This window comes from Rhinolophus hipposideros (genome assembly GCF_964194185.1).
Source record: "Rhinolophus hipposideros genome assembly, chromosome: 14".
NCBI lineage: Eukaryota > Metazoa > Chordata > Mammalia > Chiroptera > Rhinolophidae > Rhinolophus > Rhinolophus hipposideros.
Genome location: NC_138060.1, coordinates 16,230,754 through 16,243,730, shown reverse-complemented (window position 1 = coordinate 16,243,730; position 12,977 = coordinate 16,230,754). Strand labels below are relative to the sequence as shown.

Here is a 12,977-nt window from a genome sequence, read left to right as displayed (position 1 = left end):
TGTATTTTACCGCATATGGCCCTTGGTGAAAAACGTTGAAAAAAGTTTGGACAAAAACTTTAAAGTGCTTTAAAGTGTTCTGTACATTCATGAATATGATTTAAAATTGTATCTAGTTATTACCTTGCCTCCAGTTCCTGAAGGATCTGAAATTTTTTCTGGTTTTATATCTTTCATGACACAAATAGCAGCCATAACTAGTTTAACACCAGATGGAGGATTCTTCATTGATTTCACAATTGTAATGTCAGCTGGCTAAATCAAAAGACAACAGGGTATCTTCAGAATAGTTTATTTCTAAATAATAAGTTTTTAAAGTAATGTTGGAGACAAGCATTGATTTTCACTTGAAATTGTAATTGTTTTTTGCTTTGCATGGTTATGAAAGAATTAACAAAAGAGAACTTAGTACAGATTAAGGCCGATTGTTCTCAAACACTGGGGAGTTCATAGATCCTTATAAGAATATGATGACAGCTATGAACCCTCCAGAAAATATATTTTTGCACAAAAACACAAAATTTTCATGTAATCACATACCAAACCCATATGTAGAACCTAGGTTAAGAACACTAATGTAGACAGACTTAATTCTATATTTTCTTATATGTAATATTAGTTTTACCCCCAAAATGAAAAAGGTACGTTTCAATTCCAAACTTATTTTTTAAAAAGGTATATATTGTCAGACAATAATAGATTTACTTATTATTCACTCAATATCCTTCTGACATCCCTTGCAATTGCTGGAAAGCTAACATCTGTAATACCTATCTTCGTTTCCCATACAGCTAGAGTTGTGGAAGGTCAATAGGTTCCACCATCGGATCACTTGAGTGATGTTATAATAGAATTCAGACTGAGTAAGTAGGAAGAAGGGCAGAACGTCAGGCATCTATTCTGCCGATGTGGATTATGGTAGAGGCCATGTAGCTCTGTCAGAAGTCTCTGCAAGCCTCTGACTCAGAGGTAGCATTCCTCTGGTAGACTATTCCTGCAGTTTGGCTTTGTGAGTCATTCCTGACAGCTCAGCCTAGGATCTGTTTCTTCAGCTCTTCCAACAATTCTGTACGCCATTTATAAAATTCCCTATAGAATCCTGTCTGCTTCTACTAAATAGAGTCAATTGTCTTCTCTGCAACTGAACTCTAACTCATGTCAAATACAGTGTTTGAAACCAAGAAAGGTACAAACAACAGATTCTCAATTAGGTTCAATAACTGGCAGGGTTTGAAGGCACCAAGAATCCTATGGATTTCAGAGGATGGAGTGCTGAAAGTCCATGGTACACAGTGATCAAACAGCTACTTAGATTAATGCTCATGATCATCTGGAATGGAGTGCCTGGAAAAACAAGGCTTTGTCAGAATGATTTGCTGCTGTGATAAACGTCTAAGGAGAGAATGAAGAAAAACCACTGGGTAGCTGGCGTGTGGCTTTTAAATGCGCCAAAGAGCAAACAGGAAGAAAATAACTAGCTCAGCGTTCTCAACTCCTGGCTCACACCACAGTGACAGCGTTAGGAAGTTTCTATAAATGACCTAAAATAATTTTGTGTCTTATAACTACAAGGTTGATATAACTGAAAATCAGATAGAGTTTGATCCTGAGAGATGATGAACTCACCATCTTGTCAGGTCTCTTACATGAACGTTAGGGTGCTAATGAAGAAAGAAGGCAAAGAATGTGAAGACCCTGAACCAGCACTGGGCCTCCCTAGTCAACAGAAGCTCTCTCTCCTGCTCTGCTTGGTGCAATTGTTCTGGTCTTGCCTAGAGAACCTGTAAAGTCACATACAACTCAGTGCAATGCAGGCAAATGCCTCACATCTCTCTGTTGGAAATGATCTTTAACTTTTTCTGTACATGCATGTTCAGGAGGCTGCAAAAGAGTAGCTTCACACTCTATCTAACCAATGTACAGAACCACTTTGGCCTCTTGGAGACTGTTCCATTTTCAATGGAATATCCTGAATGAAAATTGTGAATAATATATGAAAAGCAAAAGCAAAAGACAATATATCAAAAAGTAACTGTTCAGAGTCAAGTTTCATTTGACTGGACAAAAACAATATACCACATTCTGAAATAGAACTATCCCTAATTAACCAAGTACCTGTACACAATTTTACTTTGTTGATGAAACACAAGATAACTAACTCAAACACTTACCTTTAGTGTATCCAGTGCAGACAGAGCTGCTTCCAAGGCTGGAATTGCTTCAGCAAGGTCACTTTCACACTCATTTTTCAGAAGTTGGGCTTCTTCAGCCTTTCCACTGGCTATCTCTTCATCTAATTTCACAAACTTTCTTTTTGCTTCCACTTCTGCAGACTCTATCTCAATAATCTAAAGTAAAAATAAAGACATTTTCTCAAATGTCCCATTGCTTTCTCCATTCCAGAGCAAAAAGAATGTTTGAAAATTAGAGAATCCAACACACCATTTTGAAGTATAGAAGGGCCCAAATTAAAATGAGGAGAAAAGCAAATACATCTGACCCCTAATTTGGTAATGGGCTTCCCACCTCCCTTCAAAAAACAGAAATCACATGGCATCCTAAAAGATAGCCAATCAGTACAATACGATGAAGTCCCTAACATCCAATGGCAAAAATTGAGGCTTATTTTCAAGGCTAATTTTACACATTTCAATTGTCTTCTGACATCAATCTAAAAAAAATGTTCACAATACTCTACCTGCATCATATGTGCATTTTCAATTTTAGCTTCCTCCAATTTGGGTTGTAATTGAACAAGCTCCATTTTCATTTCACCAACCTAAATAGACAGATTGTCATTAAGTTTTCATAGCTACAATAGCTACAGAAGCCAAGCACAGAAAATTGAAACTTAAATACATCATAGGATACTGGGGCCAGAAAATCTTAACTTTTTCTTCAAGTTCCTTACATGATAAATGAAATCATGATAGTGGTCAGTTTTCTTCACAAAATACTTCATCTTTCTGGAGTATATGACAGGGCAGTGGGAGAATGTAGTTGCCATGGTAGAAATGCCGATAAAAAAGATGGTTAACAGTTCGGGTATCCCTATTATACTACGTGCATAGTATACAGTACACATGCTTATATTGAACTAATGCTAATAAGCATTACTAGCACTTGACTCAGTTTTTAAAACCCAATCTTATATTTAACCAGCAACTACAATAAAAATCAACCCAGACTTACTATATTCTGTCCAAATGCTAAAAACTTAAGAATAAAACAGGATGTATTTGAGTCTGTGTGATCGTGGCAACTTAGTGAACTTCTCTAAAACTCACTTTACTCATCTGTAAGATGAAGATCATAAAAGTATCTATCTCATGGAATTGTTATGGGGAATAATTGAAGGAGTGCACGTGCACCATAACACAGTGCCTGGCACATAATATATTGTCAATAAATTGTAGCTCTCATTATTATTATTTCTTATATTTCCTATTATATATTACCATTTTGAGCAGCTCATCAAATTTACCTGAGACTCAGCAAAAGCTAATTTGTCAAGCCCATTCACATATCGTTGTTTTGCTTCCATGACAGCTTGCCGCCTCTTTGTCAAAAGTTGTCGAAATGAGGCAATAAGTTCAAGATAAGAGGTAGCAGTAACATAGTTATGTCTTCCTAACTCCTGCAAGAACCTAAAATAAAGGCAGATAACATATCTTACTATAAGTAATGGGCTTCACAAAGTAAGAGGTAAAATCAACACAACCTGAACAACAAATATTTAAGAATAAAGGTTAATTTTATTTAGAGGCTGCTGAGTACTTGAACTTCATAAAATTCTAGAATTCTACACATAACCGCATCCTAATTTCATGTCTCCAAAATATCAAATAGCAATGATATATTTAAGAAGCACACATCACCAAAGATGTGTATCAAAGATGAACTACAGCAAGGAAGATATTTGTTTTCCTTGTTTCATAAGTCAGAAGGATCCAACCATGTGAGGGACATAAGATATTGCATAAGCTAGGCAAGTACAGCAGGAAAGAGAACTGCAAATAGGATAGCAAGGATGACTCATTATTCCTTATATAAGTGTGTCACATGTCAGCTCAATGGGGTGTGGCCAGAAGTACGACACTACACATACACATGGAAACAATGGAAGAAGCAATGATGTTTCATGGTGAGTATGCAGACTAGAGCCCACTGCTTGGTGTAACTCTCCAAGCCAACCGGGCCAACTGGCTATATGACTGTAGCTATGGATAGGCAATATACTATATCATGGAGTGATATGAGCATTTGGGTTTATGTACCTTTGAAATGAGGATCTCAGAGATTAACAGGGGTAAAAGAGATACTTTTAAAGTATCCACAGCCCACCAACAAGCTCCCCTTATCTGAGAACTTCCATCCAGTGCTCCAGCAGCAATGTTCTATGAAACTTGCTACCTAACCATAGCTCACCAGACCAGGGTTGGACAATGGACACAAATGAGGCTAATCACAATTTGGAACAAATTTGGAATTGGGAGCTGGAAACAGCCAATCCGTCTCTGCCTATAGCTGGAATTGTAAGAAATAAACTTGAAAATTGACAGGCAGCTAGTTTCCTCCATATGAACTGGGAAATAGAAAATTCAGTCCACAAAGAGAAAAAAGAAAGCAGATGCCCAGACAGACACAGGAATGAGAAAAAGAGAAAAGGTATTTCTGGTTTTAGAATGGCTTTCTAACTCCTGCTTATGGTCACTTCTGAGATCCAACTGTATTCTGCCCTTTAATCGTGACACACTTCTATATCTTTATAATAAATTCCCCCTTTTTGTTAAAGCTATATCAAGTAACTTCTATTACATGCAAGCTTACGGTCTTAACTAATTAAATAATGAGAGAGAGGTCTAGAAAAACATAGAAATCCTATTAAAGTTTGGGGCTTCCACAGAAAAATGTTTTAAAATATAAGGCTTAAGAAAAGTGAAATAGTGCCATTTGCGACAACATGGATGGATCTTGAGAGTATTATGCTAAGCGAAATAAGTCAGACAGAAAAAGTCGAGAACCATATGACTTCACTGATATATGGGATATAAAACTGAAAGCAACAAAGGAACAAGACAAACAAATAAAGAAACAAAAACTCATAGACACAGACAATAGTTTACTGGTTACCAGAGGGTAAGAAGAGAGAAGTTGGTAGATGAGGGTAAACGAGGACAAATAAGGAGAACTGACTCTGGGTGGTGAACACACAATGTGAGATATTGATGATGTAATACAGAACTGTACACTTGAAACCTATGTAATTTTACTAACCATTGTTACCCCAATAAATTTAAATAAAAAATATAAGGCATTATTGTAACTTAAAAATTTATTAATATTAACCTTTCTGAAAGATCCATAATAGAAGTGTGAAAGTGTTTGCAGATTGGAACTACCTCTCGTCGTTCAACCTCAGTAAGCTCCAGTGTTTCTAAGAATTTCACAGCTACAAGTTCAAGGGCATCTTCGGGCCATGGCTAAAAATAAAAAATAAAACATAACTTAGGAAATTTAAGATGAGTAGTCCTACTCCAATTATAGAAGTTAAGTGTCTTCCTATGCAAGAAGAATTTGGGGTTGAAAAAATTAAACCTTAATGGGGAAAACAGAATTAGGGGGACTGAGGTCACAAGTAAATCTATGAAAGATCTAATAAATGTGTTTATATACTGAAATTAAAAAAAACACAATATAAAGAAAAGGTCAATAATATTTTACATATGAAAGGTAGACCACACTGCTTTCCTAACTCTTCCACATGGATGTCCAGGAATCCCAAATTCAGCACTACAGTGGCAGAGGCTGCCAGTTGCCCATCCAGTATCTATCAGTCCCTTTTTCTTAGGACTCCAGTTTTATTCTAGATAATAATAGGCTGAGCTAAAAGACTACATTTCCTAGACTCCCTTGCAATTCAGAGTGGATAAAGATGTAGTTGTTAGGTAGGGATTTCAGGGAAGTCTCTTTAAAGGGTTACAACGAGCTGGCATATGTCCTTTTTGCCCTACTTTCCATTATTCTACTTTTTGCCTAGAACACACATGTGAACGCTGGAGCTCCAGCAGCCACCTTAGACCATAAGATGACTTTGAGGATGGAAACCACATGCTAAGGATAAGTAAAGCAGAAAGAATTTGGGATTCTGATGACTTTGGTAAGCCACCAAAGCCCTAGTCTGCTTAGCTTCAGATTTTTTTCTATATGAGAGGGAAAAACCCTACGTCTTAGGTTGGGGTTTTTGTTACCAGCAGTCCATCACAATTACTGTTATTACACTAAAAGCTGAACTCTTGATTTTCTTCCCCACGAATTTGCTTTTTCTCCAGTCTTTCTTGTCTCAGTGAAATGGTTCCTTTGCTTCTCCTGTAATATGCCAAGTATGTTCCTGCCTCTGGGCCTTTGGACTTGCTATTCCCTCTAACTGAACCCTCCTTACCTAGAACTCCCTGTGGTTCACTCCTTCACATCTCTGCTTAAATGCCAACTTATCAGGAAGGTCTTCCCAGGTCTTCTAAAACCGCATTCCTTCCCTCATTACAATTTTCTTTATCCTGAGTTTTTTTTCTTACTACTTACCAACTCCTGATATATATTTATTTGTTAATTTTCTGTATCCCCTTCCTACTAAAATGTAAAATCCATGAAAGCAAGGACTTTTTCTCACCACTGTTATCTTCAATACCTAAAACAGAACTTGTCAATAAATATTTGAAATATTTATTCAGTGAAATAATTTGTTAAATAAGTAATTAATCTTCACTTTCTTATTATGGTTTCCAAATTTCCTTTCATTTGGATCAACAAGATGCTTGTAAGCTTTTTCCTTTGTAGCAGACAATATGCATTTTAAGATCAATTGTTTGAATGTCTGACCCTCCTCCTAGTAAAATTCATACTTTTTTGATCAAGCACTCCACTAATAAAAATCTTTTAAGCACATATTGCCAATGTATGCATATTTATTAATAGATTATACTCATGTGGTACTACTGTATGAATACATTTCTAAACCTTAAAAGAGGCTTCTAAAGATTTATTATTCACATCAGTGAATTTTTGTAAAAGTCCAGAATATAACTTATACATTATTGAAAATATTACAAAAGTTTATCTTTGTGTTCTGGGTGCTTCATTTTTTAATGATCTTGCTAATCACGAAGGTTTAATACTATCTATAGGAGTTTATGGCTAAAGTGACAGTCTTACTATGTCTTCAAACAAAGAGATGTATCATCATATCGTATGTCCAGAAGTAGGGTATTTCCAGAGTTGCTTAATTTAGAAGCTCAACCATGTCATTGAGGATCTAGTTTTTTCCGTCTTTTTGCTCTCCCATTCTCAGTGCATTTTATTAGGTTGGTGCAAAAGTAATTGCAGTTTTTGCAATTACTATTTTTTTTAAAAGGTTTTATTGGGGAAGGGGAACAGGACTTTATTGGGGAACAGTGCATACTTCCAAGACTTTTTTCCAAGTCAGGTTGTTGTCCTTTCAGTCTTAGTTGTGGAGGGCGCAGCTCAGCTCCAGGTCCAGTTGCCTTTGCTAGTTGCAGGGGGCGCAGCCCATAATCCGTTGTGGGAGTAGAACCGGCAACCTTGTGGTTGAGAGGATGCACTCCAACCAACTGAGCCATCCGGGAGCTCAGTGGCAGCTCAGCTCAAGGTGCCATGTTCAATCTTAGTTGCAGGGGGCACTGCCCACTATCCCTTGTGGGACTCAAGAAATTGAACTGGCAACCTTGTGGTTGAGAGCCTGCGCTCCAACCAACTGAGCCATCCGGGAGCTCAGCGGCAGTTCCGCTAAAGGTGCCGTGTTCAACCTTAGTTGCAGGGGGCACTGCCCACCATCTCTTGCGGGACTTGAGGAATTGAACTGGCAACCTTGTGGTTGAGAGCCCACTGACCCATGTGGTAATCGAACCAGCAGCCTTTGGAGTTAGGAGCATGGAGCTCCAACCGCCTGAGCCACCGGTCTGGCCCTTTGCAATTATTTTTAACCTTTTAAACTGCAATGACTTTTGCACCAACCTAATATTTCACGCTTGGGCTTGTCCCATTATGGTGACAAGCTATTGCAGGTGACATTAGCTCCTTAAGCAACAAGGTTGAGAGACAGAAAAGGCCCTTTCCCTACCATGTAACTCTTTTTATAGTAAAACAAACAAACAAAAAAAACATTTCCTCAAAGCAGACTTTAACTAAGGACCCATTGGCAAAGAATGGGTCATGAATAGGTTCCTGTATAAACCAATTAATAGTAAGAGGCATGAGAACACTAATATTGATTTAGAGCAACCAAGAATCAATCCCTGTATACACAGCTACATAAAGGGTGATTTCCCAAACAAAATAAAAATTCCATCAGCAAGGATGGAGTGGGTAGAAAATGACTGTTGATAGGTAACCAACAGTATCCCCCATGCCATAATAAGCTGATGTTGCAAGGTATGGTATAACCTGGGGATAAGGTTTATTATTTAAACAGTCGATATAACTCCATATTTCAAATAGCCTTCTGAAATTTGTTTTTACCAACACCTTGTCAGATCTTGTTAAGTAGCCATTATTTTTGCCTCATGATATGGCTGACAAAGAACTCAAGCTAGCTCATGCTAGTTTATGCCATTCTCTTACTGTCCACTTATAATTGCATTGTATCTTCAATTTTCAGTTCATTGTAAGAATCCCTCAGGGTACTGTGCATACATCTATGACACATGGCCATACAAACTGAATAAGCGTGTCAATGTTAGTCCATATAAAATATTTCATACAAAAATGAATATACCAGTAATTCCTTCCCTTATTCTCTGAATTGTTTTGGCACCCCTGGTAAGTGTAAACCCTACTTTGGAGACTAGAGACCTACCCCACAAGTTAATGCCTTCCTGATTGTGTGACACATAATGATTTATACTCACTTCCTGAGTTTCCCAAACCCAGACCCCAAACAATGCCATCAGTTTCTCTGACACAAGTTCTATAGCCCCACTGCTTTACCATAAAATCTTTATTGCACTGTATTATCTAGTTAATCTCCTTTATCCACTTGCAACTCCCAGTTCCTTTTTTGAAAAATTTTCCCCAACAAATAAGAATCACTTATAACAGAATAGAAATTCTTGTGGCTATGAAAAAGATATCCAAAAGTAGTAGAATTGTATTTATAAGATTTCACAAAAGAAAAACTATGCTTGGACAGGCTTTGTTTGTTTGGTTTTGGTTTTTGGTTACTTAATGGAAATGGAAATGGAAGCAGTATTAAGACATGGTTTGCATAAAGCAAAATTGTTTCACACACTTTTTATTGTTGTATAAACACTGAAACATCCACTAGTTGAAATATATATGCAATACTCAAAAGGCAGAATTAGTTTTCAACATGTAATTGATAAATAGGCAAAAGAAAATAAAACAAATTAGTATCAGAAATTTATTTCTAAAATAAATTATCCAGGGTTTATCTATAGTGCACATTCTATTGGGCATAAAACAATTAAATAGGAGGTACCATGAGTTACTATTCTCAATTCATAATTACGCAATGGTCTTATACAGACAGTAACAATGTGCTGCCCTAAGGTTAAATGAGGTGGTGGCTTTCGTTATTTGATGTTGGTATGACTAAAATTGCCATTCAGTTGGTCTTCCTGTCTCTTGTTTTAACGTGACTCCAAATCACTCACCGCACAGTATTTTTTCCTCCTAAAATATAGATTAGCTAAATATATGTTAATCCCCATGCAACATCTTTGGTATAAAACCAAATTCCCGGGCACATTTACAAATTCCTTTATAACTTGTAACCCACTCAAAGCTCCAACCTAACTCCTGCTGCCCTCATTGCCAGTCAGCTATACCAAACTATCTGCAGTTGCCCAAATGAGCCATGCCCCCCGCCTCCACTGTTTTACCTTTGCACATACTATCCCCATGTGATGGATAATTTTATGTGACAACTTGACTATGGGCCACAGGGTGTCCACATATTTGGTCCAACATTATTCTGGGTCTTTCTATTAGGTGTGTTTTTGGATGAGCTTAATATTTAAACTTAAAGACTGAGTAAAGCAGATTGCCCTCCCTAATGTGAGTAGGCCTCACCCAATCAGTTGAAGGCTTGAAAAGAACAAAAAGCCTGTCCCTCCCCTGAGTAAGGGGGAATTCCTTCTGTCTAACCGGGATACCAGTTTTTTCCTGCCTTTGAACTTGAACTGAAATATCAACTCTTCCTGGTCTCAAGCCTGCTGGCCTTCAAACTGGAACTACACCATCAGATCTCCTGGGTCTCCAGCTAGCAAACTTGTCTGCCTCCATAATCATGTGAGCCAATTCCTTATCACACATACACACACACACACACACACAGACACACACACACACAGACACACACACACACAACCTTTACATACATACATATATGTTTGTATATATATACACATAATGTATTGGTTCCTAAATATACTCCTTCTATATGTAGTTAATTCATTTTCATACTTCAGAGACTCACTGTCTTAAGTATACCTTTTGCACACCAAGATTATGGCCCTTTTATATAACTGACTACTCATTTGCTGATTGCCTTTTCTGTCTTCCAGTCTAAAGTGTAAGCTCCTTGTGGGGAATATGTAGTCTTATCAGTCCCTGGTGGCAAGCACTATGTATATTAATAAAGCTTGAGTAAAATTTCAGTAAAATTCCAAAAGATTTAGTTGCCCTCCTTCCCCCAAATTACAAACCTGAAACCAGTCAATGGTACAGCAGTTGATGAGGGATGGGAACTGTCTCAAGCGATTTCGAAAGGCATCTCCAATTGGGCTAAAGGCCACTACAACATGAAGATTATCTTTGCAGCGATTCACAAAGAAAGCAAACAGAGCTAAGGGACTGAGTTCAGTGTGTTTACTGCCAGCCTGAGCTACAGGACGAACACCCTAGAGAATATCAGAAAATAAAAACCTGGTAAATAAAAATAGACAAGCTGATAATGAGATTAGTAGATATTGTAATATTAAGAATTTTTTACTCCCCTTGTAAATATCTTTAAATTTTTGGTTTTATATCAATAGAATGGCTTTGATACAGTTTGTACTTAGAAGACCTCTTCCAACTCCATCATTTTATAATTTAAAAACAGATATCTGCCAAGAATTTAACTTATAAAGATGCTCATAAAAGTTCACCATGATACATTCAACATTGTTGACTAAACAACGAAAGCATCCAATTAAAAACATTGTAAAGAAATTATAATGCATCCAATTAAAAACATTTTAAAACATCCATATATTTTAATTTTACTCAACTGTTAAAGATAATGAGGTGTGTCAATGTATGTGCTATGGCAAGATAAGCAGGACAAAATAAGCGAAAAAAAAACAAAAACAAATTGTGCAACAGGATGTATAATATGATCCTCTTAGTTAGACAAAAAATACATAGGTGCGTATGTGTGAGTACACACATACCCTTTTATGGAAGCAATCACAAAGAACTATTAGTAATGGTTACTTTTGGTGAGATGAAATTAAAGGCGAGTATGAGAGGGAGGTTTTCATTTTTTTATTTTGGACATTTTTCTTGGCTTATATTGTTCTTTTTTTCTTTACCTACATCAGAGGGTTGTTGAGCAATCAAATGAGTTATGATATGTGAACACTTAGAATAGTTCTTGCCACATAGGTAAGTGCCTGTTAGCTTTTATTTTTACCTTTGTCCTTGTTCAGAGCACAAAGGGTTTCATAGTCAAGTATCTTATAAATAGATTTAAAAATGTTTTGATATAGATAGGGAGTGGTCACAATGATCATATAATTCCCATTGTTATTACAATAAATTATATCTAGAAGAATTCTCTACTATAGATATGCTCTGCTTTATGTGATAGTTATTAATATATTCATGGAAAACTGTAAATGGAGTCTATATATGTATTCTGACAGTAATTCTCAAATTGTGATTATTGTCAGTTTATAAAATTAGGTTCAGGGGGTCCAGCTGAACTAAATATGAGTTAATAGTGTACATTCAAATAGAGAAAGAATACATGGTTGCAACTGTAGAACAGGAGTTCAAGAAAGGGTCAAGATGGCAATATAAATATAGGGCTTATTTATGTAGAAATAATAGGTAATGCTTGTAGAGTGGGTAAGCTGTCTATGAAAGTAATAACCCCCCAGCACACACACACACACACACACACACACACACACACACACACACACACTTTTGGAGCAGGACTGATTCTGGAGAGCAAGAAAAAGTAGTTACTGGAAGGAATAATTAGGGAGACAGGAAACAAACTGGGTGAAACTTTACAGCAGTCAAGAGAAAGCAGAGTTTAAAAGAAGGAATGATGAATTATGTCAAATATGAATGAGAATTTTAAAAAGGAACTGAGAACTATCACTAAATATGGTAAATAAGAAGTCTCTGCTGAATTGAAAAAGACATTGCAATAATTTAATTCTGCACGTAGTGCAAATGGAACAGTGGAAAAAGTCGTCTGAAAGTGTAGGCCAGAGGCTGGAACTCTGATGAAGTCAGACAGATGTGCTGAGTCTATGGGACGTGCCCTCCCGGCAGTGCCAGAGCCATGCTATAGAGACAGCTCAGTTATCAGGAGTAAGGTTTAAAGTAAAATCTTTATCAGAGGGATGAAATAAGCAAAGTCCCAGACATGATCTTCACAGTGGGATGCACAGGATGGTGTACAGTGTGGACAGAAAATAACAGAACTTTCCACATTATCTTTTATACTTAAAAACATCAGTATATATCAAGTAGAAACAGGGATGCATTTCAGTACCGCTGAGTTCTGACCATGGCTATTTCCTCGGGGATAAACTGATATGGTGTTCCTAGGCTGGCGTGGAACATGAAGAAAAGAAGTTCTTAAGGCCACTGTTGGATCGTAGCATAAAATCGTAGTGAAGCAATGGAAAAGTTTTGTAGCAAAGTGATGAGAAGAAAAG

General features: G+C 36.9%; 1 protein-coding gene across 1 annotated transcript in view; it reads right to left on the bottom strand.

Moving 5' to 3' along the window:
• The window catches only part of DNAH12 (dynein axonemal heavy chain 12), a 175,544-nt gene that overhangs the window by 56,404 nt on the left and 106,163 nt on the right, over nucleotides 1-12,977 (bottom strand). Inside the window, exons 45-50 of the mRNA XM_081072623.1 lie at nucleotides 10,743-10,937; nucleotides 5,350-5,483; nucleotides 3,485-3,647; nucleotides 2,699-2,779; nucleotides 2,172-2,348; nucleotides 124-255 (exon numbers count right to left, since the gene is read on the bottom strand). Coding sequence (XP_080928749.1) covers nucleotides 124-255; nucleotides 2,172-2,348; nucleotides 2,699-2,779; nucleotides 3,485-3,647; nucleotides 5,350-5,483; nucleotides 10,743-10,937 — 882 coding nt within the window. The remainder of the gene's footprint in view (nucleotides 1-123; nucleotides 256-2,171; nucleotides 2,349-2,698; nucleotides 2,780-3,484; nucleotides 3,648-5,349; nucleotides 5,484-10,742; nucleotides 10,938-12,977) is intronic.